Source organism: Urocitellus parryii, chromosome 3, assembly GCF_045843805.1.
Source record: "Urocitellus parryii isolate mUroPar1 chromosome 3, mUroPar1.hap1, whole genome shotgun sequence".
Lineage (NCBI taxonomy): Eukaryota > Metazoa > Chordata > Mammalia > Rodentia > Sciuridae > Urocitellus > Urocitellus parryii.
In genome coordinates this window covers 42,542,845-42,569,818 of record NC_135533.1, presented here as the reverse complement: position 1 = coordinate 42,569,818, position 26,974 = coordinate 42,542,845, and the positions used below count along the sequence as shown (strand labels likewise).

The following is a 26,974-nucleotide window of genomic DNA, read 5'->3' as shown; positions in this document are numbered from 1 at the left end:
TTATGCATATTAAAAATTGTGAGAGGTATTACTAAATTATCTTTTTAAAAAACATTTCTTTAGTTTTATTAAATTAAAAAAATTTTAGTATCTTTAGTTTTAGGTGGACACATTATTTTGTTTTAATGTGGTGCTGAGGATCGAACCCAGTGCCTCATGCATGCTACATGAGCGCTCTACCACTGAGCTACAACCCCAGCCCACTAAATTATCTTCAGAAAAAGTTGAGTAACTATCTGCAAGAGTAGTTGAGAGGCCATACATAGTGACAGCACTAGATTTTTTTTTAATGCTCTGTTTTACAATCTGATTTGCAAATAATGATGCCTCATTTTTTGCTTACATGCTTTTCAGTAATCTTTAATTGATTAGTGTTAGACATTTTGTTACATATTTATATTTGTGTATTAATTGCGTATTTTGTTGGGAGTTTATTTGGTGGTCCAAATGTATTTTACTTATTTACAAGATCTTTCTGTATATTTCATCTTACAGAATTTTTTATTGTTATATGTGAGGAAGATGCTGTTTCTAATTTGTTTTGTATGTATACTTTAAAAGAAATTTTATGTTGTGATTTTTATTCATCTTTTGAGAAAAAATTTGAGACCTAATTTCCAAAAAAAGTATCAGCCTCAGATGAAAATTTAACAAGTTACTTCTTTTAAACTTCCAAGGAACAGATTACACTAATTCTCTCTAAATAGTACTAGAACATAAAAAACTATAAGTCTTTCAGTTCCTTTTTTAATAAAGCAACAACACTGTTCTGAGACTCAATTTTAAAAATTATCTGTCCCCCAAAAAACAAATACATCAATCTCAGTTACAAACATAGATACAAATCCTAAATCCTTAATGAATTATCAGTAAATTTAATGTTATCAGTAAATTAAATTAATAATATACCATGATCAAATAAAATTCATGTCAACTATGGAAAAATGGCTCAATATTAGGGAAAATATTTTAGGTCAAGGTATTTTTTGTTAAGATACGGAAGGTTACCATTATAATAGATGCCAAATGGCATTTTATGAAAGTTAAAAATCTATTTCAGATTTCTATTTTTATAACCTTCATAAAATTTGATTAGAGGAATGGTTTTTTAATTTTATAAACATATATCTGAAGCCAAAACTAGTCATATGCTTAATGGAAAAACACTACCAGCACTTGCATTGATGTCAGGAACAAGACAAGATTCTTATAAGCAGTCTTTGTTTTTGCTTTACTGTTGTTTTAGGAAAGATTAAGCATTCTAGTTATGCAAAAAAAAAAAAGAAAATGAAATGTAGTTAATAAAAATAACTAATAATGACAAAGTAGTTTTTTTGTGTCTGGTAGTTTTCTTACTGAACATTATTATTCATTATCACAGATTATGGTAGTATAAAAAATAATTGCCACAAGTGTAGAAAGTATTTTTATGCATATGTGTAGAAACTGAGGCAATAAAAACTTAAGAAACATGCTTAATATTATTCACCCAAGAAAGGCTGAAAGTTAGATTTGAACCTAGTATAAACCATAGTTTAAACTCTAAACCAGAAGTTGGCAGATTTCTAAAGCTTTATTGGAATACAGCTGTGCTGATTAATTTATGTCTTGTCTATGCCAATATTCATGCTAAAACAGCAAAGTTGAGTGGCTGTGGCATGCATATCCCAGTGTGTTACACCAGCCCTAAAAGGTATACTCTCTTGCCTTTTACAGGAAAATTTTGCTGACCTCCATCTTATGACATTAAACTCTGTTGCCTCAGATTAAGCCATTAGGTCTTTTTTTTTTTAATTAGGAAAGAGAGTACAAAATTATAATTAAGATTATATTGATTATATATTTGGTAAACCCAAGATAATCAACTCAGAAACTGTTAGAAATAAAAAGTATAAAATGAGATAGTTTTTTTTAATACTAAACTTCAAATTTCATTTGGTTTTCAAATCACAAATAATGACCAGTTTGGTAACATAATGATATTATAGATCCCATTCTAAAGAGCAAAACCAAATATGTAGATACAAGTGAACAATGAACATGAATGACATGAATGGAAAAGAAATAACTGATGAAAGAATCAAATGGTAACTCTTTCAATATCTAAAATCTTCATTAGTAATAGGCAAAGTGAAGGTTAGTGACTTGAGTCTTTTTGTATTTAGAGGATCTAAATGGTGGGTGTACATCCATAAATCACTAAAATCTAGGCAAGGTAAGCATCATGAAATGAAATGGGGACAATAAATTCTACAAAAGACTGACTTAGATTAGTGAAAATAGAATCTAAAAAGGACTTTATTGCTCTGAGGAATAAAAGAGGGATTTGCCTTTACAAATAACAAATAGAGATTATGAAACAGGTACAGTGAATTATGAAAACCATTGTTGACTATTAAAACTAAATAAAATGAAAAATTGCAGAAGGGACTCAACTGAAGGGTGTATTAATGGACTAGAAGCTAGATATGAAGAAATTGCCTAGAATACAACACAGAGGGTAACACATGGAAAATATAAAGGAAAAGGTAAAATAAATGAAAAATCTTGGCAGAAACTCTAACATATATCTAATAGGAGTTCCAGAAGAAGAAAATGGAAGCTATGCTGTATTTGAAGCAATAATGGCCAAGAATATTCCCAAACTGAAGACACAAATCCTAAGGGTTAAAAGATCTATTGTGCTCATGGCAAATTAATAGCAAATAGATAGCATATACATTTTAATTAAAAATTACAATAAACACATGTTACAGTGAACTTCAAAATACCAAGAATAAAGCAAAATTCCTAAAAGTTGCTTACTAAAGACACAGTTTACCTAACAAGACAATTTCTATACAGAAATTTCTATCGTATTTCACAATATAGAAGCTATATATGGAAGGAGACAAATAGTCTGAGAAATAAACTTGGGATCTGTAATTATATCTTTAGTCATTCTTCCATTCAAGAGTAAGGGCAAAATAAACACTTTTTTGCATACACATGGGAATGTAAAGTCATCATCTTGAGTAGAGGCACAGCTAACATTTTGAGTGCAGTTGCACTATGTGTTTCAGGATATTAAGAGCAAAGAAAAATATAATGTTTAATAGATTTTTTTTGTTAAGCATAGAGTCACCAGATTTTCAAGAGGAAAATGTAATGAGTAGTAAACCAGCAAAAACAGAAAAGAATTTTGTCAAGTATACCAGTCATTATGCTAAATGTGAATGAAGTGGATTTATCACCTAAAAGACCGAGATATTGCCCTAAAAACAACAACAACAACGACAACAAAAATATCTAAATCCTGATCAATAGAATGGTTGAAGAAAAAGAGTGTGAAAGTCACCTTGATATTAAACATTACTAGTGTTAAGTGAAGTAAAACAAAGGAAAATTTCTGATAACGATAAAAGTCAAAATTAATGAAAATACAACAAGCTAAAAAAAAGTTGTTTGTTAGAAGGAGCAAGCAGAACCAAATTGCAGTAGTTTGAAAAGAGTAAGACTTCTTTACATTGAATCTTTTTTTAATATTTATTTTTTAGTTGTAGTCAGACACAATATCTTTATTTTATTTATGTGGTGCTGAGGATTGAACCCAGGGCCTCGCACATGCTAGGCGAGTGCTCTACCACTGAGCCACAACCCAGCTCCTACATTGAATCTTAATAAGATGAAAATTAGCATTGAAAGAGTGTCAGTAGCACAAATAGTTACCATGTTACTTGAATAGATCAGTTAATATAATTTTTAAAAATATTCCTGTGGAGTTAATGAAATTGTTACTTCATTAAACTTTAACAAGAAGGAAATACTAGAATTACTCTTTTTCCTTTCAAAATTGTCATGCAACATTATTGCTGGTTTCACTTAGACAGGATTAAAAAGTCAATTAATTTTGGATAAGCTAGACTGGCATAGGATTTTGCTGTTCCATTTGATACATTCAGCTTTTCTCAGTAGTCCGAAACCAGTGTAATATTGTTCCCCTGAAAGGGAACAACTTGGCATTTTTAAAGAGAATTAAGTGGACAAGATTAAAAGCATAGAAAACAATTATGAGGCTCTTACGATAATACAGATCAGAGAAAGATGATATGGTTTGGACTACTGCCATGGCTAACAAGGTGATGAGATGTGCTCAGATGCAGAATATATTTTGAAGGTAGAGCCCGTAGGACCTCCTGATGACTTATATATGGAGTGATAGAGAAGACTCATTACTTAGTCCTGTGCCTGAGTAATGGATTTAATGATGGCTTAGTGAAATAGGAAAGATTTGAGGAGGTACAGATTTGGGCTTTGTGAGGGGATGTGGAATGGAGGAGAGACACCAGGAGGTCTCGTTTAGATGTAGTAAAGAATTAGAATAATTAGTTGACTCATAATTTCATAAAAGCATGTACTTTTTATGTTTGCTTAATTATCCAGAAAATCCTATCTTCACTTTATCAAAATGGTCTTTCTTAATAAAACCATTAGGTAGGGAACATTCAAGGTAAAGAAGGGAATGTTTTAAGTTAGCATATAGTTTAAAATAAGACAATCAAATTATACTAGGAGACAGAAGAAACAGATGAATGTGTGAATTGTTTTGTGCTATAAACATTGGTATGAAATAATCAAATTCAGAATATACCTAACACTAATAATCCTTATAGAGAAAAATTCTGTTTATAGGTATTGTAAGTAATAGGAATATCCAACATAAACTTTCTTAGATAAAAATGCAGAATTTTGAACTTATTTTATTTGTTGTTTTCTGAAGTTATTTGTTTTTAAATCAGATATTGAGGGGTGATTAAGGAAGATTGGTACCAGAATATCAGATCCCCTTTGAAAATAGGCCATGCGTTAAATTCAACCCAAGTAGAACTTATAGAATATTCTAGTGTCCTTTTGAATAGGACTAAGCTGACTAACTTCCATGAGTAGTAGAGGGACTGAATTTCTAATTTTGGGAAATAATAAACTAAAGAGAAACCATTGTTCTCTCCCAGAAAGAACTTTTAAAAAATGTTACGCAGGCTAAATTATTGGACTGATCTCTTTCTTGATTAGAGTAAGCCTTCAACTCAAAATAAAATTATTTTAGTCTTAAACTAAAATAGAATTATGATAAGGATACATTAAAAAATAAGGGAAAGTTTTAAATTTTACATTTTTTGGCAATTTGCCAAATAAAATGTAATAAGCATTTAGAATTAGCAAATCCAGTGAAGTAGGAGCCTTATTTGTGTAATTCATCACTGTATCCCCAGCATAAGCATAATGCAGGTAACCTAATAATTTCCTAGGTGAATATATAAATTAATAAATCATTAGAAAGTGTGGTTTAGTGATATTTTAATACTTTTCTTCACTAGAGGGTGCTGTGTTAGCATTCAGTACTTTAAGTGTCATCTCTTTATATTTACTTTTTGCTAGAAATTAAATTTTTAAATCACCTGACTTATTAAATGCTTTTATGCCTTTTTTTGCTTTCAAAATAATACTGATAGTATTGTATATAATTAAATTCATGAAATTGAGCAGTTGTTAATGGCAGTCTTAACACAAATTTTCTTTTTTTCCTCCTCCTTAGAAGACTTATGACTCCTATAATGTATGCTGCACGGGATGGTCACCCTCAGGTTGTTGCTCTCCTTGTTGCACATGGAGCAGAAGTTAATGCCCAGGATGAGAATGGTTATGCTGTAAGGAACACTTTTACAATATTGCTTTTTAATTTTTGCTATTTTGTTATTATTGTTTATAATCTACAAAATACATATTTGGTTGTTTTATTACAAAGAGGGTTTTTAAGAAGTAATAATTATAGAAGAGCTAGGATATTATCACTGGTGAAAAACAGCAACAAATGAATAGAAAAAAGGAATTATTTGACTCTTGTAGTCATTATTTATGACAAAAGTTATAATGTACAAAAAACCTGGACTCTAAATATACTAAGGATTCTTTTTTTGTAGAAAACATTTTGGTGATTGGCAAATAAATCATTTTGTTCCATAACAGTGCCTAACTTTAAAATATTATTTGGTTTTATAAAATCAGTGAATATTGCAATCTGCTTTGCAATTATAGTGTAGGAAATATGTTTACATTACAATGTGGGAAATATGTTTACATTATACTGTTAAATGAAAAGATTGCGTCATCCTGTTAATTAACCATTTTCTCTTTTTTATTGTGCCATTAATACTCTTGGAAACATTTTCTATCTATCTCATGTACACTCCTTCTCTTTAAGCAATCTGCTTTTCCTCCCCTTATAGGCTTTAACATGGGCAGCACGTCAAGGTCATAAAAATGTAGTTTTGAAGTTGCTTGAACTTGGAGCTAATAAAATGCTACAAACCAAAGATGGAAAGACACCAAGTGAGATTGCAAAAAGAAATAAACATCTTGAGGTAGCCATAAATATGTTAAAGTAATTTTTCTGTGGTATGTCACATTATCTTATGTAGAATTTTTATGTTATTTTGTTGGAATTCACAAGTGTAATAGTAGTTTTTCAGATATTATTAAATGTATAAATAATTTTTTATCCAACCAATTAATATTTTTCTACTATTCATCTACTAAATTAAGACATTTATAATGTGATAAGTTATATAAAAAGATGTTGCTCTTACTGTGTTGCTAGTAATGAAATTAGACTAACATTACAAACTGGTTTAGATTTTTTAAAATTAACTTACATATTGCAACAGTAAAGAATGGACTTAAAACATTGTTGTACAATTTTAATTTGTAGATGTTAGACAATTTAAACATTAAATCCTTTAAGCAACAATTATTCCTATATGTGTGACAAGCTTTGTGGTAAAGTGATAACATACTCGGGTGTATAATCTGCTGTCATTCAGATTTTAAAACTCAATGATAAATATTTGCCATATATTAAATTAGTTTATGAATACAAACTTTCGGTTTGAATATTAAAGCTTTAGCCAGAGGTCTGTACTTTCTAAGCATAGATCAAGTACAATACCATTGTAAATTAAGTTCAAGAGTTCATAACACTGAGATTCTGAATTTTAAAGTATATGAAATTCTGCAGGTTCTATCACATAATTGTCAGACCATTCCACTTATACTGCATGTAAAATAACTTTCATTAATTTTTGAGCAGTCTAATAAACATGCATATTATTTTCCAAATAAAATGTATATTTCTAAAATTATTCTAGAGACTAATTGCTAAAGTCTTGCAAAATTTCAAAAAGAGAGCCCACAAGGCAGTGCATGCCTGTAATCTCAGCAACTTGAAGGCTGAGGCAGGAGGATGGAGAGTTCAAAGGCAAGCACTGCAGATTATTGAGGCATTTAGCAATTCAGCAAGACCTTGTCTCTAAATAAAATATAAAAAAGGACTAGGATGTATCTCAGTGGTTAAGCACCTCTGGGTTCAATCTCCAGTATACTAAAAAATAAAATAAAATCAAAACGCTGTTTGTATTATTTCTTCTAATTTGAAAATTTGAAGACTAAAAATCAGTTTACTACATTAAATTTTGGGTAGATGATACTGAATTTGATATAATAATTAAGAGCATCACAGGTTATATTGAATCATAAATCATTTATTAACATGAGATTTGATATTATATTTTGACTGATTACATGACATAGCCTTGAAGTTAGATTGTAAAATTAAGAAGTTAGATTGTAAAACTAAGAAATTTTACCACATTGCTTTGAGGTATATAGTTGGGATTTGTATATATTTAAGCAAGTTTATTGCTTCCTTCCCACTTAGCAATGTATTTCAAGTACTACCTTACTACTTAATCATTCTGAGTCATTTGTTAAAATGGTGTTTTAGTTTTGTATTATGTATTACTAAAAATACTACTTTCTCTAATTTTACTATTTTGAATTAGTTAAAACTCTTTTCTGGTTATTTTAGGTCAAGAAAGCATTTACTTGATTTTATAAAAGTTATTCTCAGGGCAACAGGTCATGAAAGTTCTGACCCTTACACCTTGCTAAAATTTTATTTTCCAGTTGAAAATTAATCATATGTCATTCGTTCTAAGTGCAATTATAGTATATAAAATATTAACTGTATTTGACTAATTTGTGAATCTTTTCAGATCTTCAACTTTCTTTCGTTGACTTTAAATCCTTTGGAAGGAAAGCTTCAACAGCTAACTAAAGAAGAGACTATTTGTAAACTATTAACAGCAGATTCTGATAAGGAAAAAGATCACATATTTGGGTAACATATTTTAGTTCAATGGAATTCCTATACAGAAGTGAAAAATGCATGCTTTTACTACTTATAGTAAATGTGGTGACTTATTTGAGATATATGATATTTTAAACTTTGACAGGCATTTTTAAATATCACTTAGAAATGTCTGGATTTTAAGCACATTGTTCTCCCTAATTTTAGAGGGTTTTATTTATGTGTACTAATATTAATCATATAACGACTTTGGCTTTAAATGTAAACTTTTAGTAAAATACCAATAAAATTTATTTTTAAGGGATTCAGCTTCTGTGTTAGTATTCAAACTGTATTATCCCTTGCTTCTGAGTATTTTTAGCGTATTACTCATTTTTTAAACTAAAACTAAAAATATTTTTTCCTGAATACTATTTTTTGGTATATGACCATAAACCATGGGTAAACATTTAAAAAACATGGGGTAAACATTTAAAGCTGATATTTAATTTTTATTTATCACAATTGAAGAGATTTTTACATGCATAAATTTTACAAGGAATATATGTTAATGAATATTTTCATTCTTAGGAAAGATGAACTACATTTTACCATCAGCATTTTCTCTCATATCATTGTTTAGGAAACCGTGCTTTGGGTTGAGGGTGTAGCTCAGTGGTAGAGCACTTGCTTAGCCTGTGCAAAAATTCCTAGATTCAATATCCAACCCAAGGGTGGGCAGGAAGAATTAAGACTTGCTCATTCCTTTGATACATCATCAAATCTGGAGTGTAAATTTACAAATATATTCTATATAGACTCATTCTTACTATTCTATTTTTTCTGTAAAATATAAGTATATATTTATTAGTTGTACATTTATGGTCTGTTCTGAAATTGACATTGCTATAAATATGTATAGTTCATACACAGCATTTGGAGATCTGGAAATATTTTTACACGGTCTTGGACTGGAACATATGACAGACTTATTAAAGGTGAGATTTTGGGTAAACTACAATGAGTTTTATATATATGTTGATTTGTTGTTTAACCTAACATTAAATTTCAGTTCATAAAGATGCCTATGAATTAATGCTATACCTTTTCTGCATAATTTGCAATACATCTCATTTTAAACTTGTAGTAAGTATCCCCAAATTTTATTATTATAGATATTTAAATAAAGTTTATGCTGGTTGAATTTGACAACCTTTGCCAGCTATCTAAGTCCTCTGTAAATACATAAGCCATTTGTTTTTGAAGTTGCTGATTTTCTTGTATAAAACACTAGAAGCATGCTTTTAAACCAAACAAACCTGATATCAGATTCTTGCCCTGGTTATTGACTGAAATACGTTACTTAAACTTTTTTTTTCTTAAGAACAGTAGTAGCTAACATAAGGTGTCTTGAAAGTTAAATTAGATCATATGCCAACCATTACCTAGGTGCCGTAAACATACATTGTGGATTTGAGTAGATGAGAATTACTATGAGGATACTGAAGTAGTAAAGTAGTACTTAAAATAGATTCCCCTTAGGAGTGTGCACATTCTGTTCAGGTGTTTTAGAGTTGGGTTTTATTGTACTATTTGAAACTTTTTTCTATTTGGAGAACTCTTCAGTATAAATATAATTTATATTCCATTTTATAGATCTGTTTTCATGTAAGCAAAATTGAAAAGTAATTTGAAAGTAATCATTTTATTTGAATCTGGAATACTAGTTATATTTATACTTTTTTAAGTGAATATATACTATCTACCCAATAGTGTAGTTCTCTGTCTACATCTCTATCCCCTCTAGAAAGCTGGAAGTGGTTTAAGAGTACAGCAGTTAACTATCTTATATACACTTACCTACTTTGCTTTTTACTATTTATATTGAAAGGTGATGGGGTTTTATTTTCCCTTTTCTACAGGAAAGGGATATAACTTTAAGACAACTTTTGACCATGAAAAAAGATGAATTTGCAAAGGTTAGTATCATTTTCAAAACTCCAGATATATTGATTTTTTTTAATTGGGCCTCCTTTTATTTTCTGTTTCAAAATTTCTAGGGTTACAGACTGTGATTCATATTTTATTAGGTTCTTGATTAAATATGATTATGAATAACCAATTCTAAAATCTGATTACAGTATTGTTACTTTAGAAACATTCAAAGACTTAAAGTTTTGGTTTTGTTCCTCCAGGTGGCCATGATATCTCAATTAAAACCAGTGTTTTATTTCCAAATGTGAATAGATTTGTAAAATAGACTTCTTAGAAATAAGAGGTATTTTTTAAATGTTTGTAGGCATAGGTATGTGTCTTCCAAATAGTACCACTATTGTTGGTCTTTCAAAACTATCAAGACATTATTTTGTTCATATATGAATGTACAACCAGTGGAACTCCACATCATATACAGCTACAAGAAGAGGATCCTAATTAGGATAAGTTATACTCCATGTATGATTAATATGTCAAAATATACTCTAGTGTCATGTATATCTAAAAATAATTTTTAAAAGACATTATGTTCACATCTAATAATATTAAGTAACAATTCAAAAGTAATGTGAGAAATATTAAAGATACTTTAATAGGCTATCTAAAAAGCAATGATTTTGTTCCCTGAACACATTAGAAACTTGAAATTATTAGTATCACTAAAAATCAAAACAAGCATACTACTTAAGTAAATCAACTTGTATCTTGTTGATTTGACCATTATGTATTAAAATCTAGTAATTGGATTTGTTAGTCTATTGTAACTATTATGTATTGCAAAAATATTTCTGTAATTAACAATATGCCTAAATATTTTAATGATGTAAATATCCTCATTAGTTACACAATCAAACCATGTTTTAGTATATTATTTTCTAATATGTCTGTTTTTCAGGATGCAAGTTGAAAACTTCTTTAATAAGTTTGAAGATTAAATTATTCAAGTATAATTATCTTAACTACACCTTAAAATTATTTCTACTTAGAATGGAATTACCTCTAAAGATCAGCAGAAAATTCTGGCTGCTGTTAAAGAACTGGAGGTAGAGGAGATAAATTTTGGAGAGTTACCTGAAGTGGCAAAGTTGGAAATCAGGTAAAATTAACTTATCAATTTATATTAATATTATTTAGACTCAACTGTTCTTTTTTAGTTTAATTTTGATCATGTCTATGTCATTTGATTTGATAATAATATTTTCCCAAAGAAACAGATTTTGGAATATTCTTTGCTCAGAAATAGAATGCTATGCTTTTCCGGGTATAGTTTTTACTCCCTTTAAATTATTTTAGATGTCAAACTGAAAAATTCAAAGTAGTGATATTTTCTCTTATGTTAATAAGAAAGCATTTCTCATATGAGCATGTTCAGCCTTTACTATGTTAGAAATTGTTGTCAAGCTATAAATTTCATTTCCAATAATATAAATTTGTTAAACACTGATTGTTACTAATCCAAAATCTACTTTGAAAATAATATTTGATTTTATTAATAAATTTAGAGAATTGAATGTTTTTTAACTTAATGTTTGATTTTAAAATAATTTAGATTCACGTGATATTTCATAGGTACACAAGGAGGTCCCATGCATCCTTCATGCAGTTTGACCCTCTGTTAATTCTTACATAACTGTAGTACAATATCAAAACCAGAATATTGATATTAGTGCAATCCAGGGTTTATTCATATTTTACCAGTTATACATGCTTTCATTTATTTGTGTGTATATATAATTCTGTGTGATTATATCATATGTAGTTTCATGTAACCACTCTCAATACTTTTAATATCCCTATACCACAGGCTTCCTTATCCAACCCCTTTACAGCGATGCTCATCCATTTCTCCATTTTTAACCCTGAGCAAATGATAATTTGTTATGATGATATTATTTCATGACTATTATATAAATAGAATCATACAGTAAATGTCTTCTTAAAATTGACTTCTTGCAATCATTGTTAAGTTTAGTCAATATTTTTGCATGTATCAGTACAATAGTTTATTCCTTTTGTGAATGAGTAATATTCCATGGTATGCATTTACCATAGTTTAACCATTTATCCATTGAAGGACATTTAATTAGATTTTAGAATCTGTTTATTCTATGCTATGAATATATATTTATACGGCCGGGGTTGTGGCTCAGCGATATAGTGCTTGCCTGGCACACGTGAGGCCCTGGGTTTGATTGTCAACACCACATATAAATAAACAAATAAAATAAAGGTAGAGTCCAACTACAACTAAAGAAATATTAATTATATATATACATGTATGTATATGTATATATATTTATATTTATAAAACTCTTTTATAAAGGAAGTTTTCATTTCTCTGGATAAAATGTTCAGGAGGGCATTTTAAAGGTTGTATGGGAGCTATATATTTGTTTTGTTTTAACTAATCAACTTTTTTTCCAAAATGTCAGTATTCTCTTATATTCCCCAACTGTATATTAGTGATCCAGTTTCTCTGAATACTCATCAGCATTTGATGTAAGCACTAATTATTTTTAGCCATTTCTATATGTGTATAGTAACAGATCATTGTGATTTTATTTGCATTTACCTAAAGGGTAATCGTGTTGAACACCTTTTCGTGTCTTATTTGTCATCTGTGTATCCTTTTTGGTGAAATGTCTCTGTCTTTTGCCCAATTTATATTGGATTGATTGTTTTTTTTAATATTGATATTGGGGCGTGGTCTATATTCAAGTCTTTTGTTGGATATGTGCTAATTTTTTTTAGCCTGTGATTTTTCATCTTTCATAGAACAAAACTTAAATCTTGAGGACTAGCTTATCACATTTTCCTCTTACAGATCATACTCTGGTGTCAAGTTTAAGAAATTAGGTTCTAAATTTTTTTCTATCCTTTTTTTCCCGGAAGTTTTTAGTTTTATATTTAAGTCCATGATACATTTTGAGTTCATTTTTGTGTTGGTACAATGCAGGCTGAAGTTAATTTTGGGGCTTTGGATGTCCATTTGTTCCAGCACTGTTAAAATTGTTATTCCTTCTGCAGATTTGTTTTTCATTATTTGTTAAAATTGAATTGGACTGTTTGTATAGATTGTTCTGAGTCCTCTATTCTGGGTTCTTGCAGTGTCTATCCCTTTGTAAGTATAGATTGAGTATCTACTTTTATCTGAAATGCTTGGGATCATAAATATTTCAGATTTTGAAGTTTTTCGGATTTGGGAATATTTGCATGGATTATACCTGTTGAGCATCCCTAATTCAAAAATCCAAAGTACTTAGAAATTTGATTCAGATTTCAGATTTTCCAATTAGAATAATCATTCTGAATACGGTATTACTAACTGTATATTTACAGTAAGTCTTAACATCAGGAAGAAAGATTCATCTCATTTTATTCTTTCTCAAAATTGTTTTGGCAATCCAAAAACTTTTCTTTTCATATATATATTTTAATTAAGCTCTTCTACGTCTACAAAACCTTTTTTGAAATTTTTATAGTAATTGTACTAATCCTATACAAAATTTGAGAAGATATCTTAACTATGTTAAGTCTAGTAAATCCTTGAACATAGATATCCCTACAAGTTTGAGATCTTCATTTCATCAACATTTTATAATTTTCATTACATAGGCATAAATCTAACAAACTATGTACAAAACTTAAGCATTTTATTATCTTTAGAGCAATTGTTAATGATATTGGATTTTTATTTGTTTCCACATGCAGTTTATTTCCATGGTCTGATTGTAAGTACTTTATCATTGCTGAACTCACTTATTAGACATAGTTTTGTCCAGGTTCTTTGAGATTTTCTACACAAATCATGTAGTCTGCAGAGAAATGGGTTAATTTCTTCATTTCCAATCTGTATGCCTTTTATTTATTTTTCTTGCTTTATTATAGTGGACAGAACTTCCAGTATTTTGTTGAATAAAAGAGGTGAAAAGTGGGCATTCTTGTCTTGTTCTCATTCTTAAGGGAAAATCACTCCACTTTTATACTATTAACTGTGATTTTAGATACATAGAGATTTTTGTAGTAACTCTTTATGAGAAAGAAAATTTAGCTCGGTTCCTATTGTAAATATTTTTATCATGATGGTTGTTGAATTTTATCAAATGCTTTTTCTATACCAATTGACATTGTTACACAGATTTTTTTCTATAGTCATATAAATGTGGTAAATTGCTTTGTTTGATTTCTAATTATTGAACTAGCCTTTCATACCTGGTATTAATCCCATGTGGTATGGTTTATTATTCTTTCTATGAATTGTTGAATTTAATTTTGTCAGTATTTTACTAAGAATTTTTGCATGTAAGTTCATGTGAAATATTGCTCTTTAGGTTTTATGCTTTGTCTAGTTTTGATATCAGAGTAATTGGCCTTATAAAATGATGTAGGAAGTTTTTCTCCTTTTCTGAGTTTTCCAGAAAACTCATCAGTAGGTTGTGTAGGATTAATGTTAATTCTTTGTTAAACATTTTAATTGGACTTTTCCCATGTACTCATCTGGTTCTAGTGAACTTTTGGAGGAACTTTTTAATCATAAATTTAATTTCTTTAATGGTTATAGGACTATTCAATTTTCTCTCTTTCATCTTGGCTAGGTTTAGTAGTTTATAGATTTTGAGGAAATGGTTCATATCTTCTAATTTTGTTTGAATTTACCAGCATAAATTTCTTGCTAGTATTATTCCCTGCAATCTTTTTGATGACTGTGAGATCTGTTATAATACCCTATTTCGTTCCCAGTATTGGTGATTTATGTCTTCTATTTTTTATCTGTACTTGTCTTGCTAGAGGTTTATTAATTTTATAAAGAACCTATCTTTAATTTGAGTAAAATTTTCTATTTTTAACTTTATTGATTTCTGCTATTATTGTTTTTTCCTTCTGCTTACTTTGAATTTTTTTTTGCTCTTTTTCTAGATTCCTGAGGTATAAGTCTAGATTATTTATTTAAGACATTTTGGTTTTGCTTATGTGAGTATTTAGCCTTTTTCATTTCCCTCTCAGGACTTCTTTAATTGCATTACACAAGTTTTAATATGTTATATGGTCATTTTTATTCACTTCTATATATACTTTGATTTCCTTTGAGACTTCCTCTTAGATTCATGGATTTAAAAGTATGTCATGTGATTTCTATGTGTTTGGAGATTCTTGTTGTAGTTATTGATTTCCAGTTTGATTCCATTATAGTCAGAGGAAATGCTCTGTATGATTTCAAGGACTAAATAAGATTTTAAAGTTTTTGGCAGGTTGAGGCAAATTCCCCCAAACTTAATAGGATTATATTTAGTAAGGATAAATGAAGAGTTAAAAATTAACTATATTACTACAGAATGGGTTAGATATAACTAAATACACCTGAAGAATCACCACAATTTTAATGGATTACTAATTTATCTTGATAGTATCATATGCCTAGCCATGAAAAGCTATCACTCTTAGACTGCATTAATAAATATATGATGTCCAGAATAAATAAGGTAATTGTTTCATTACATATAATACTTAACATCTGGAGGTTTTTGCTTATAGAAGGATTTAAACATAGACTAGAAAACCCATAAGGATTATTTTGCTTTAGATTATGATTATATATTTAGTAATTTTTGTAAAAATTTTTGTATGTAGACATTCCCTATAGTAAAACACCTTGATTTTGGAATTCTAATAATCCATAATAATTGTTTTTCTTTTACCAAGTAATTTTTAGCTTCTCCTACTTAGCAACACTACCTGATAATCAACCTATGAGATTTTCTTTTTTTTATGGTATCTTTCGTCACTGTTTGGAGACTGCATACCAAATATGTTTTCCCTCATCTTCTGTTTCTCATTGTATGTGGTCACGTTAATTACATCTTACCCAGTCTCTTTTGCTTATGTGTGCTTCTCCTAACTCATTTTTTTCCTGTTGTTCTTTTAATAATTAGAAAATTCTCATCACCATTTCCCTTTTTGTTTCATCTGGGTCAAAAAATAACCATTATTATCCTGGTTACCCAAAGGCTAAAGCAGGAGGAACACAAATTGAGGCCAACCTCCTTAACTTAGTGAGACCCTAAGTAAATTAGGGAGACTCTGTATCAAAAAGGGCTGGGGATGTAGCTCAGTGATAGAGCTCCCTTAGGTACAATCTCCAGTACCAAAAACATAAATAATGACCATTATTACAGATACTAAATATAGGAATAATGACTTGCAGAGGACAAATTAAAAAATTTTACCTCTAGAGCTCTTAAAAGTGCCTAGAAGTAGCTAGACATGATTATATGTCTGTAATCCTAGCTACTGGGAGGCTGAGACAGGAGGATCACAAGTTGGGTGCTAGCCTAGGTAACTATGTGAGAACCTCACTTAAATTGGAATTTAAAAAAAATAGAAACATATAGGTATATAGCTCCATGGTAGATGCTTGCCTAGCATGTAGAAAGCCCCGGGTTCAATCCCCAGAAGCCCCCATCCCTACCACAAACCCACATAAAGTGCCTACAAGTTCCCTTTAAGAAATCTTTACATTTTTCTGTTTCCTCAAGAGTCCTTTAATCTTGCATTTAATACCAGGTTAGTATTATTTTCAAATTTTTTAAAAATTGAAAGTATAGTAACAATTTTCCCTGACAAGTACTATTTATTATTTCAACATATTCCATTTTTATTTTCTCCCCAGAAATAATGTTATAACCTGGCCATATCATCATAATGACCTGCAGAACTTCTTGCATATGTTAGTCTTGTTTTTAATTGCCTGGGACCTAACTGTACAAAGTTTATGGAATAAATTGATAGCCAATGAATTGCAGTATTCTGTAAAATATAACACTTAAAAATGAAACAGTATCATCACTAGGGCAGCCTGTCTAAAGCTAACATTATAACTATTATAAACAAATGGATCTCCATTCCATTTTAGAATTTAGAGAAGTCTTTCAGAGAATAATTTATCTTATTCAGATTTCTTAAAAACTTTATTATGAAGTTTACCTGACAGACATTTCCCCTTCCCTAAAATGCATTGCAAAGAATTCCATTTTTGAAAACTTTAAAATCAGCAAACTTTGATTATGTTTGTTCATTTTCTTTACTTTTTTTTCATTATTGTTTCTGTGAAGGAATATGTTCTACAAACCGACTTACAAATTAAATTTTCTGATATCATTTATTTGTATGCTGTCAGAGTTGCCAGTATGAATTTTCTTTGTGGGATTTAATAGACTTAAAGAATGTGCAGAATCCTGAATGGATCACTTATTAAAACTGCTGAATTTTTTAAAAAATAAAACTGGCAGACATATATTCCAGGAATTTGACCTTATTATTAAATCAAAGACTTTGTTTACATGCTGTTATGAAAAATGTTGTACTTCCCATTTGTTCAAAGTCATTCTTTAAAGAAGAAATTAGTCATTAAGTCATAAGAAAACTAACAGCAAGAAAAGTTGAATTGATTTATTATAATCTCTTGGTAATGTGACCTCAACAATTTAGCTACTGATTTATTTTAAGATGCTTTTCTTGTATGGGTAAAATCTTTTCAATAATTTCTGTTCCAAGAATGTATATGCTTACTTCATTTACTTTTTTCTGATTTAGTAGATTTGTAGAATAAAAAGGGCAATTTTAAAATGTTAGTAGCCATTCCACAGCAACTTTGAGATATTTTGAACAGAAACAATCAGTTTTCACATCTGAAATTTTTATCAATTTCTGCCCATATCTTTCCTCTGAGCTCTGAGCTACCTGACATCCACTTGAATGTGTCAAGTTTCTCAGAATTATGACTATTAAGAAACTGCTCCTTCTCCAAAAAGAAAAAAGTCTACATAGATCCAAAATGTTACATGTAACATATTATTCACCTCCATTGTTTATAAACATTCTAAGAAGTGAAGCGAGGAGAGAATGTGGAGGTAGGAGGATAATAGAATGAATCATACATTCTGACCCTTTGTGAATATATGATTACATGACCAGTGTAATTCTATATCATGTACAACCAGAAAAATGAGAAGTTATACTCCCTTTATGTATGATATGTCAAAATGCATTCTACTGTCATATATAACTAATTAGAACAAATAAAATATCTAAACATTCTACAATTAAAACTAAATATTTAACATCCAAAGAGTAGTTGAATTAGATTATATCGTATAATTATTTTTCTTATCAAGATTATTTTGAACCTTGGTGTCATGGAAAAATAGTTAAAATATAAGCATAAAAAGTATGATGTAAAAACATGAAGTATAATGTCATTTATGTACATTTCTAAGAACAGTACTGGAATAAAATGTATACTATAAAAAATATTATGGTACAATATTTTCCACTTATTATCAATTATTAATACCAGTTATTATCTTTGGATGGTAAAAATGTTGATGCTTTAAGCTTTTTAAGATATTCTACAATGAGTACATGGTACCTGAATATAATAATTTTATTATAGATTTTAAGTTTATCTTAGTGCTTGACTTCAAATTTTAAATATGGACTATCATATTAGTCTGCTTACATTGTGTTATAACAAATAACTTCTAAATCTCTGTCAGTTTTAACAGTGAAGTTTATTTCTTAGTTGTTATTGATCAGCTGCAGTGGCTTTCCACATTATTATTCTGAGAACATGATAAAGGAACAGTCCAATTCTGTGATATGCTCTTTTTATGGCAAAGGGAAAAAAAGAAATAAACTAGACAATCAGCAGAACCAGTACGTGACTTTTTAAGCTTCTGTTCAAAAGTTACATAGTTACTTCCAGTTATATTTTATTTGACAAAGCAAATCACGTGCCCAGGCTTCATGTTATGGGAACATAAAGTGTAATCCTCTGACAGGGATGGGTCTGGTTGTAGTTAGCTTAGTTAAAACACACACACACCACACACACACACATACACACACACACACACACACACACACCACACACACACACACACACACACACATTTAATCAAATAAGCCATACTTATGTCATATTTGCTAATTTTGAATTCTTTAAATAGGTGCAAAATTATTTGGGCTGTCATGCAAAGTTGTGTAGGTTATACAACGTATGGTTCTGATGGAGAGACACCATTCACATAGTATAAGATAAAAAATGGTACTCTGAAGATTTTGTTTTGTATGATTTGGCTGTCTATATTCAGTGGCCCTGAAAATTAGTCACAAGATAGGTATATATTTTCTTTACATTTATTAAAATTGTGGTTTTGCTAATAATATTATTTGCTTATTTGAACTGAGTTCCTATTGAGTTCCTTACTGTTTTTAGAATAAGAGCTGGTAAATTAATATTCCACATATATATCTGCAAATCATCTACCGGAATTATATAACTGATATCACTTGATACTTTGAATGGCAGTTCTCAATGGATCATAATTTCCTTGAGTTCATGAAATATATATGACATTAATAAATTACTTGTTGAGTAGTTATTCTTTTTATTTGATAGTAAACAAAATTTGCATATTTAAAGAGCACTAAGTTCTAAATTGTAAGTATAAATAAATGTTACCTGGAAACAAAAAAAAAGTAATTAGTGCTGTTGCTTGGGTAGAAGTAATGTCTTATAATCTTTAAGTTCTATATAAAGATCAGAAAGGAAATGGAATAAAAATTATATGTACTTTGAAAATACTTTTATAAATACTTTTTTTGCTAAATAGTATAAATTTTTAATTTGCAATTTGCTTATTGAAAGCAACCATAAGGTCCTTTTCATTGTTGGTGATGAGTGTGTGTGTGTACACCTATTATGTTCATAAAGCTAATATTTTATAAAACTTAATTTTTCAACCTAATTTTTTTTTCAAGCTAAGAGATAAGACTTTTCCTAAATGAAAATATTATATACATTCTTGTAAGGTATCTTAGAGAAAAGTTTGCTATTAGTTTCACTTAAGGCTGACCTTGCTTGCTTTTTATAACCTTTCCTCCAAGAAACGGTGTAAAAGAAACTTTATATAGTTTATATTGAAAGAATTCTACATCTAAAAATTTCTGTTTGGATTTAAAAGTATCATTTGGTCCTATAGCAATAGATTTTGTGTCTATTTTTATTTTAGTAGATACTATTAAAGCCTTCTCCAGAAAGGTCAGGTCATGAATTTGTCAATTCTTGATGTTAATGATCTACTTAATTCTTGTCATTTTGGTAGAATGTAGCATTTTGAATTCCCATTATTTATTATCTTTTCAATTTTTGTTTCTTTTTCTCTAAATGAGCTGTTCACATCCTTGACTTACTTATCTATTAAGTTGTGTATCTTTGTACTTTTCACTGTAAATTAGTTTGTTACTGAAATGTCATAGTAGCATCTTCTCTTAGCCAAAATCAATGGTGTTACCTTATTTAATGTGTTTAACCTTTTCTTCTTGAAATCATCACCTTTACTGGAATTCATAACAACTTTTAACTCCTTATTCCTTATTCTTCTACTTCTAAAACTACTTTTCTTTTAATGTCTTTTTTGTTCACTTCTATTAATTCTCCTCTCTTTATAGTATGCCCTTTTTCTCTGTCTTCTTTGTGACCATAATTTTGATTTCTGTTGTCCAAATCAGTATGATTTGTTATTATGTTCACAAGAAAGGCTGAATTCCAATTAATGGTTAGTGAAAATAAAAATGTAATTTTTTTCCCCCACGGAATTCGGCTGAACCTCTCTCTGAATTATATCTAACCTCAGGAGTCCGTAGACCTCAGGATAAATACCTTGTCAGACCTACATTATCTACTACTTACTAGTGGTTGCCACCTGCCTGTCTTCATTATCATTGCAGTTATTAGCATAATTAAGTCTGCTTGAATGCCAGCTGTTTGCTAGACAAAATGCTTTATATTGCCTCCTGCAGTCCTCCTGAAAGTGCTATTGTCACCATTCTAGAGATATGGAAACATTTGGCTCAAGATTAGGCTTGCTCAGGTTCATAAAGCTAGTAAGTATGGAAGCTGATTCCAAACAGGTTGACTCTAGATGCAAGAGTCCGTGCTCTTAATTATTATGCCACAGTGTTTTCTCTTCATCCCCTATTCTCCTCACCACGCATCCTTAAATTCAGTTCTCTGCTTGGCACCAACTTTCATCGAAAGCAAATAACTGAGAATCATCCTAGATTCTTCCTTTTATTTCATATGCAATCTATCATAAAATTTTTCAAATTATTATCTTAAAAGTTTGTTAAACTACCACTCAACCTCCTCCTTCCAATGAGACTGTCAGATCCTTAGTTTAAGCTTTCCTTCATCATCTCTTAGATGTATCTTTCTATTAGTCTCCCAGCTATTCTAATTTGATTTTTGTGTTCCTTTAATCCACAGCACTCTTTCAATAAACTTTCTTCTACAAAAGTCAGATTTTTTTACTTTCTTGTTTAAAATCATTTAATAACTCAATTATAGATATCTCAGTTGTAAACTAGCATTAACATTAGTGGTTGTTGGAGAAGATTGGAAGAAATAATGCATGTAAAAATAAGTAATATAGTATCTTCATATAGTAGATATTCTAGTATTGGTTCCTTCCTTCTTCCTATAAATAACAATTTTATAGTTGTGTGTCTTCATTCATCTTGAAGTATGAGATCCTTATTATTGAAGACTTATTTTTTTCCTCTTTTTTTAATTGGTGTAATTCAAGGCCTAATTCAGTTCCCAATACATATTACCTAATCTATTTTAAAGAATCTGTTAATTTTATAACTAGATATTTTTTGTATCTAGCACAAAGAAGGAAGTATATTGCTCTTAAGTGATTTCTGTTTGTTTTCTTTCTTTAGTGGTGATGAGTTCCTCAACTTTCTTCTGAAATTAAACAAACAGTGTGGCCATTTAATTACAGCTGTGCAGAATATCATTACTGAGTTACCTGTAAATTCTCATAAGGTATTATACCAAAATTATTAGGTGAAAAAAAAAGTATGAATACTGAAGAAAGTTCATGATAATTCAATAAAAAGTACTGATCTGGTAAAATTATATCAGTTGTTCAATGTAATATCCAATTAAGTAAATTAGTTTAATATTATTCCTTTATGTACTGATTAATTGAAAAAATTTGTGTTCTCACCCTCAGGAAAAGGAAAATGAATCAGAAGAAAAATTAAACCAATCTATGTATTGAACTTCCCATTTGTCTTAAAGTGGATTTAATTGTTTAAAATATAAAGTGACAGGAGACCCAAGTGAAAGTTGAAACAAAACAGTGTGTTGAGTGTTATTAAAAAACTATTATCAATATAAAGTTGTTTTAGTTCAGGGAGTTTTAGAGAGAAAGTATAAGTGGCCAGCTAAAGCAAACTTATTTTCTAGAGTTTTTCACATGATTAAGGTTTTAGATGTTTGTCTTAGTAAAAAAAAAAAAAAATTAAATGCATTTGTTTTCCTATGATCTTATGTAATACTAGTATGGGAATCATTTCATGAAAGTTAAAAAACTTTCATGAGTTGATTTGTTCACCAGAACAAATTACGTTAATTTCTGTGTTATATGTAATTATACTTAGGAAATGCATTTAGCAACTGATTTAACTATTTGCATAAAATTTCTGATTGTTTATATAAAATTACTATTATATATATTATATGTATTACTATTTATATAAAATTACTGACTTATTTTTGGTGTCAGGATTTATCCTGAAAAACAATCCTTCTCAAATATATAATGTAATGTTTAGAAATTCTGTATAACCATTGTGCATGTAAAGTTAGATAAAGTTGTTTCCATTATTTAAAATGTAATTTTTGAAACTATTAACAGATAGTACTAGAATGGGCTTCTCCCCGGAATTTTACTTCAGTTTGTGAAGAACTTGTTAGTAATGTTGAAGATTTGAGTGAAGAAGTCTGCAAACTAAAAGACTTAATTCAAAAGGTATATACTTAACATTAAAAAGGGGAGCGGGTAATTATGGGAAATGTTTTACAACAAAAAATGCTTGACAATGGAGCAGTTCTGATAAGAGTAACAAGTAGAATACTTAGACAAGTGGGAAAAGGACAATATTCAAAGTAAGAAATACACATGGAAAACAAATTTTGTTGGTCATTAAGGAAATGCATACTAAAGAAACAACATGTCCTCCTCTTGTGTTTGATTGCAAGGGAAAGGGTGTCACTCCAGGGATATTCTTTCTAAGTGGAGTTTACCAGACTGATATTCTCAATGAAACTTGTGGCACACTTTTAAAAAAATGGTCTGGTAAGATGTCCCAAAGACTCTAAAAATATTTCTATCTTCAGTAGTTATATAGTTGCAAAAAGGCCAAAATGAAATATAGCTCTGTTAATATAATGGTGGATGAAATATTTCTTCTATTGGCCAGACTTTCTATATTAATTTGTAATTTAACTTCTGTTTTTCAAAGAGTGTAGGTCTTTGGGGTTCTGTTTTGATATTCACATAGAAGTATATATCTGGTTTAACAGGCAGGTAATTTAAAGAAAATTAGCTATACCAAGATCTCAACTGCTAAAAATAGGAACCTTTATTGAAGGAGAAGAGAGTAAAGGAAAACATTTAGAGGCAACTAAGGAACTCATTTCTGACTTCTTCATGTCTATTTAATAAATAAATTTTATTTCTATAATGCTTTTGGATGTATATTATGTGAAAGTTAGGTTATATATTAAATTTTACAGCTACTACTTATAATTCATTCAACATGTTCACTAATAGTATATCAAAAAAGGTATTTTCCTCAGGCTGGGATTGTGGCTCAGTGGTAGAGTACTGGGTTCTACTACTATAGACACTGTGAGACACTGGGTTCAATTCTCAGCACCACATAAAAATAAATAAATAAATAAATGTCCATTGACAACTAAGAAAAAATTTTTTTTAAAAAAGGTATTTTCCTCAAAGTAAACTTTATACATATTCCAGCTAGTTTTTAGTATATCAAAAAAGGTATTTTCCTCAGGCTGGGATTGTGGCTCAGTGATAGAGCACTGGGTTCTACTGCTGTAGACACTGAGACACTGGGTTCAATTCTCAGCACCACATTAAATAAATAAATAAATAAATAAATAAATAAATGTCCATTGACAGCTAAGAAAGATTTTTTTTTAAAAAAAAGGTATTTTCCTCAAAATAAACTTTATACATGTTCCAGCTAGTTTTTCATTCTGACTATAACAATGTTTAATCAATAGGAGTCTTTTAAAAGTGAGAATAAAAAAAGTTATGAAGCAAATTTTCTACAAAATAATAGTGGGAAGAAGATATTTTAAATGGGGAAATAGGCAATAAATTTTATAATTTTCTGAGAAAATAATTCTTTAGTCATGAAAGAGGTATTTTAGAAGTTGTGTTCTGACTTTATTCATTCAACTAACATAGGAGTGCCTGCTGTATGTCAGCCACCTGTTCTGCACAAGATAGATAGAGCCTGAACTTGAAGACAACAAAAAATTATAGCACCATTCATATGCAATACCTTTAACTTATCTAGAAGAATATTTAACTTAACGTAATATTTTTGTGGGGATTCAGGGAAAATTTGGAAAGCTTTGTGTATAGAAACTTCACAAAGCATCAGCTTTTAATGTAGGAAATTCCCTAAGACATATTTGCCTCAAGGTTGGTTATTAATTTGGTTTCTCCAATTCAAAGTTACAAAGATGGAGTGGATAAGTGGGGAGTGCATATGGAGTCCTGAGATAAAATTGGAAAGAGAGAACCAGAATTTTCTGAAATGAATGAAATTAAAAACCATGGCTTTAGAGACTTACTGACTTTAAAACATAGATAATACATTCAAGTACCATAAATTTTATTTTGATAATGTGTACCTTTAAAGAAAATTTTCATCTTTCTTTGACTACATAGAAGGCCTTTTTTTCTGTGACCTTCTCTATCTAGAATTTACAAATTTTTGTATAAGGAATAGCCTTAAGAACACACATTATTAGTCTATAATAATAACATACAGTTCTCTAGGCAGGAAAATCTTAATTGTTGAGCAAGCTATGGATTTTTTTTTGAGATAAGTTTTCAAGTAATAATTATCATAATGGGATTTGACTTAGGAATTATTATGGCTTCCAGGTTTGGAATATATTATTATGCTTGTTAAGTTTGTAATATTTCAAAATTTACCAATAATAACTGAAGGGGATTTTTAAAAAAAGAAACATGAGTTATCACAGATAAATCTATGGAAGTAACAAAGAGAGAGGGTGGGAGAGGTCAAGGCTAGACTTTAACACCACATCACTCTCTTTCGAACCAACACACTGACAGCTCCTGTCAGAAAGGGTCATTCTAAGTAATTGGTTAATAAAAGGAATGACTGTCTCAGGATTCAGTAAATGGAGCATCAGTGTCAAAAAGGAATCTGTTGCTGAATGAAGCCATTTGGAAGTTACACCAAGAATACAGTCTTAATGATATTGGCATTGAAGTCTGTTTTTCTGCTATAAATTTAAAATTAATTTTGCAGGCTTTTAAAATTAAATATTTACACTGTAGAATTTAGAAGTCGTTATTTCTGCTGATGTTGAAAGTATTTATATCACCACTCCAGCACAGGATGTTTCTAGTAAATATCACTCTATAAATGTGCCTGATTCTTTTTATCTCAAGGATCTTTTGGTTTCTGCTTATTCTCTTCCTCCTGACCCACCACCAGCAGCCATTTCTCCTTTCCTTTCTTTCTTCACTTCCTTCCCTCCATCCTCCCTGCCTCCTGCCCTGTCTCTCTATTTCCCCACTCCCACAATGCATGAGGCTTCTTTAACACATTATTTATAAAAGGACCACTTCAGTTTTTGTTGACATGTGTTTCTGTAATTATATTTAAATAAAGTATTAAGTTGCTAGCATAAGCATCTGATCTTCCAGTTTTTGTTACATTTCATCTATTGTAGGTTTGTTACAAGAATGGTTCACTTTTTTAAGACATTAATTGGTATTTAATATGAAAGTAAATAAATATCAATTGCTATTCCTCACAGATAAAATACAGACTTTAAGTTAACATTAAAGAAACTTTATCTCATGACCTAAAAACACCATTTTAAAATGTGACAATCTATGAAAGCATTTATTTTTAAAGTAAAACTAATAATTTACAGCAATGGGATAATGGTGAAAGACTGTTTTTCAAGATATGTGTTCACTTTAAATATTCATTAGAATCTTGAGTTGCCCCCCCAAAATCAAGCAAATTAATATGGATCTATTTTTTCAGATCAAAAGATGTTTTATTTTCAGTTTATTGCATATTAACTCTTTTCTTTTTTCCATTCTAAATATTAGCTGCAAAATGAACGGGAAAATGATCCAACTCATATACCATTAATGGAAGAAGTATCTACATGGAAGAGTAGAATTTTGAAGAGGACAGCTATTACAATATGTGGTTTTGGGCTAATTCTTTTCATTTGCAAGCTAACTTTTCAGAGAAAATAACCCTAATATTTGTTTTAAATTATGTCTGTATGTCTTATTCAAACTATCCTCATTTGCTTTTAATAACTATCTGTGGTACAACATAACTTCATTCTTTGCCTGTACTCCATAGGAAAATTATGATAATATGAAGCAGAGAGTTTTTCTTTAGAAAGTGATTTGTCAATTTGAGTTGTAAATATAGTTTATAATTTTGTTAATTTTGATCAAGAAGTAAATTATACATAATTCTTTAGTTTGAACATACGACTAAATCACATTCAAAATAAAAGTTTTATTTAATATTCTTTATATTTTAAAGTGTGTTCCTTTGTCATTGATAGTCTTAGAGAATTTGCAAAGAGTTCATAAGTCAGTAGCTTTATTTTAGTCCTTATTTACCTCTTCTATTACT

At 29.6% G+C, this 26,974-nt stretch overlaps 1 protein-coding gene across 1 annotated transcript in view; it reads left to right on the top strand.

The window, feature by feature from the left end:
* Positions 1 to 26,580, top strand: part of Asz1 (ankyrin repeat, SAM and basic leucine zipper domain containing 1) — a 42,709-nt gene extending 16,129 nt beyond the window's left edge. The window contains exons 5-13 of the mRNA XM_026410565.2: positions 5,576 to 5,687; positions 6,267 to 6,401; positions 8,091 to 8,215; positions 9,087 to 9,162; positions 10,087 to 10,143; positions 11,146 to 11,255; positions 21,944 to 22,049; positions 22,927 to 23,040; positions 26,428 to 26,580. Coding sequence (XP_026266350.1) covers positions 5,576 to 5,687; positions 6,267 to 6,401; positions 8,091 to 8,215; positions 9,087 to 9,162; positions 10,087 to 10,143; positions 11,146 to 11,255; positions 21,944 to 22,049; positions 22,927 to 23,040; positions 26,428 to 26,580 — 988 coding nt within the window. The remainder of the gene's footprint in view (positions 1 to 5,575; positions 5,688 to 6,266; positions 6,402 to 8,090; positions 8,216 to 9,086; positions 9,163 to 10,086; positions 10,144 to 11,145; positions 11,256 to 21,943; positions 22,050 to 22,926; positions 23,041 to 26,427) is intronic.
* Positions 26,581 to 26,974: the final 394 nt, after the last annotated feature.